This window comes from Adiantum capillus-veneris, chromosome 15 (genome assembly GCF_014529385.1).
Source record: "Adiantum capillus-veneris isolate H3 chromosome 15, ASM1452938v2, whole genome shotgun sequence".
NCBI classification, from domain to species: Eukaryota; Viridiplantae; Streptophyta; class Polypodiopsida; order Polypodiales; family Pteridaceae; genus Adiantum; species Adiantum capillus-veneris.
In genome coordinates, this window is record NC_140945.1 from 143706439 (window position 1) to 143709643 (window position 3205).

Below are 3205 nucleotides of genomic sequence, written 5' to 3' on the forward strand. Positions count from 1 at the left end.
AGGCGACATCCACTAGTTCATCAGGTTGATATTGGTTCAGAGGTCAGTTTACAGGGGAAACTCTGTCAAATTTTTCCCAGGAAAGTAAACCACTGTGAAGCATAGCTATGGCTGGATCACAGGACACTGCTCTTTACAAATCAAGAAGCTGGATGGAACCAATTTCCCATTGTGGAAGAAGCAAATTTGGCACGTGATGGTACAAAAGAAGCAGATAAAACCTATCTATACTTCTATACTATATATGAAGCATTTACTTTGTTTGCATGCTTGAAAATGGCTTCTATACTTCTATACTATATATGAAGGAGCTTAAAATACTTTGTTTGCATGCTTGAAAATGACTTCTATACTTTTATACTATATATGAAGCAACTTAAATTTTTTAAGGAAGGAGAGACCCTCCATGTGTCACTCACTCCTACATTCAAGAGAAAACCTTATAAGACCTCTATTTTAAAATGTAAAACTCAAAGGTAGAAAAATTGAAAATGCAAAAGTGAATAGTAACATTGCAAAAAATGAAAAGACTTTTGGGAATTGAAAATCAAAGGCTTTCTACTTTACACAAAGTAACTTAACCATTTAAGTACACAGCAAAAAAGACTTTGGAAAATGTAAAGTCAAAAGCCTTTCTACTTTACATAAAGTAAATAGTCCAGCCTAAGTGCACATAACAAAAAAATGACAATTGTTGTGGATATTTTATTGTTTTATGAGAACTTAATTTTTAAAGATAAAATTGCTTTTGTTTTTTAAAAGGGTTTTTTTAAAGACCAATATTGATATCTTTTAACAATTTGTGAAAGTGTATTTTCAAATATAAAAATTTGGCCAAAATCACAATAGTGAGTGAATGTATTTAAATCTCAAAGAAATTACAAAAAGACCTCAAGCTTAGCCGAGCCTTGAGGTGCTGAAGATTACACATTTGTTCTCTCCCAGAGGCTACCAAGAACAAATTAGGTGTACTATACTAACAAACTTTTACTTACCGTAGCTTGCCACAACGACGTCCGTGTATTTTGGAAACAAACAAGTGTATTTTTAAAATTTTAAAAATAACTATAAAGAGACACTTCTATACCCTTTTTGAAAGTGCTTGAAAAATTGTTGACATTGGACACCTGTGTTGGTGTCCCTTCTCTCTCAATTTATCGGTTACTATAGTGAGTGCATGTATGTATGTACATGTACATGACAGAGACATTAACAAAAACTCAAACATTGAGTATATTTTATAAAGAGAGGAGGGCTTGCTTGCTTATGACAAAGCTCAGACATCCATGGGGTAGATCTCGATGCAACTCAAGTATGTAACCACAGAGAGAGAGAGAGAGAGAGAGAGAGAGAGAGAGAGAGAGTTGACAAAGAGAGTAATTTTGTGGACAACCCACTATTAGATTTAGCAAGAGTACATCTTCTTGTGTAAATCAGCTTTTGGGATGGTAGATAGATCAATTTCAACACGTGCATACGTGCTTGTGCATTTGTGTATACGTGTGTGTGTGAGCAAGTGTGGGGAGGAAGAGAGAGAGAGAGAGAGAGAGAGAGAGATTAAAAGGGCACTTATCAACGAGAAGAAGAGAGTAGAGAGAGGTTCCATGTATATGTGTGTGTGCATGTGAGTGTGCGTGTGGAGGGAGAGAGAGAGAGAGAGAAGAAGAAGAAGAAGAGAATTTTAGCGTCGTAAGAAACTATCCTAAGAGACCTTAGAGATCTAAGCGACGAGGAGAGTTGAACTCAAGACCTGTTATTCAAGAGGAAAATGGTATAACCTTTCTATCACCCAAGTGTAGTAAATTGGTTATGCCATTCCCCTCCTGAATAAATCTTTCCTCCCCCCTTACCTTCAATAAGCCATCATGAGTCCTCACCTTGTTTTACTAGCCAGGAGCGTCAGGACTCAGCGGACAATAGTTTCCCTTGTTTTATTAGTAATCAGAACGATTCAGACGCAGCAGCTGCCTACGAATAGACGGCATTGGCTACATTGGCCATATGTTGATTTCCGTAGCCGGGGGCGGAGGAGGTCCACTCGCGTCGTGAAGCTCATGTAAGCTGGCGGCTGGCTGGCTTCCTGGCTCAATACGAAAGCAGCTCTACTAGTTGCTCCAAAACAGTGCCCAACTCAAAACAAAACTGGCATGGAGTGGCTGCCAGACGTGGTCTTGCATTACAGTAAGGCTCATTACTACGCCAATATGGCGATAATTATGCTGCTTGGGTACCACGCGGCTATGATCATAGGTAGTGTAGCTTGCAGTGATGGAGAGAGAAATGCATTGCTTACATTCAAGGAGACAGCCGTAGAAGCCGATTCCGGCGGCTGGCTGGCTTCCTGGCTCGTCAATGCCGGCTCCGCTCGTGACTGCTGCCTGTGGCGGGGAGTGCGCTGTAATTCTGCTGCCGCTGTCACAGGCCTACTTCTCAGCAACTGCGCTGGTCTGGACCCAACTGATCGAAGTGTTTTGCAGCGACTCCACGAAGACAACGCTCTGCAAGGGGTTCTCAAACCGAATGTGGTCACGGCCATGGCTGCCGGTCTGCCTGCTCTCTCCCGCCTCGATCTGGGCTGCCACCTCTTCCATGGCAGCATCCCTCCTCAGATCGGCAACCTCACTTCGCTCGCCTACATCGACCTCAGCTTTCAGGGCCAGTCGCCTCCCCTCTCTGGCCCTCTGCCTGCCTCCCTCTGGTCCCTCCCCAACCTCAGCTATCTCGACCTTCGGTACAACTCCCTGCAAGAAAGCCTGCCTGACACCATCTCCAACTCCACCTCTCTCTCTACGCTCTTGCTTGCCACCAACAATCTCTAGGACCCAATTCCCTCCCTCGCCAACCTCTCCCGTCTTCTCTACCTCGATCTCTCCTCCAACGCAGTGTTCACCAGCTTACCTTTCTCCTCGTCTCCTCCCGCCTTCAACCTCCAGCTTCTCGACCTCAGCTGGTGCGCCTTTTCTGGTCCCTTTCCTTCCTGGCTCTCTTTTCAAACCAACCTCTCCCTCCTAAGCCTCGCCGCAAACCACTTTTCTGACCCCATCCCAAGCTGGGCCTGGTCTCTTGCAGCTGACTTCCTGGACTTCTCCTCCAACAACTTCTCTGGAGAGCTTGGCTGCAGCAGCTCCATCTCGCTCTCACGTCCCTCGATGTGTCCTACAATCAGCTCTCAGGAACCATCCCCTGCCACCTGTCCAACCTATCT

The 3205-nt window shown here is 44.1% G+C and overlaps 1 protein-coding gene across 1 annotated transcript; it reads left to right on the top strand.

Moving 5' to 3' along the window:
- The first annotated feature begins 1541 nt into the window (after positions 1 to 1541).
- On the top strand, positions 1542 to 2819 carry LOC147441608 (brassinosteroid LRR receptor kinase BRL3-like). The gene has a single exon (XM_086483758.1). It carries the CDS (start codon positions 2148 to 2150, stop codon positions 2817 to 2819), a length of 672 nt encoding a protein of 223 aa, XP_086339884.1. The 5' UTR covers positions 1542 to 2147.
- Positions 2820 to 3205: the final 386 nt, after the last annotated feature.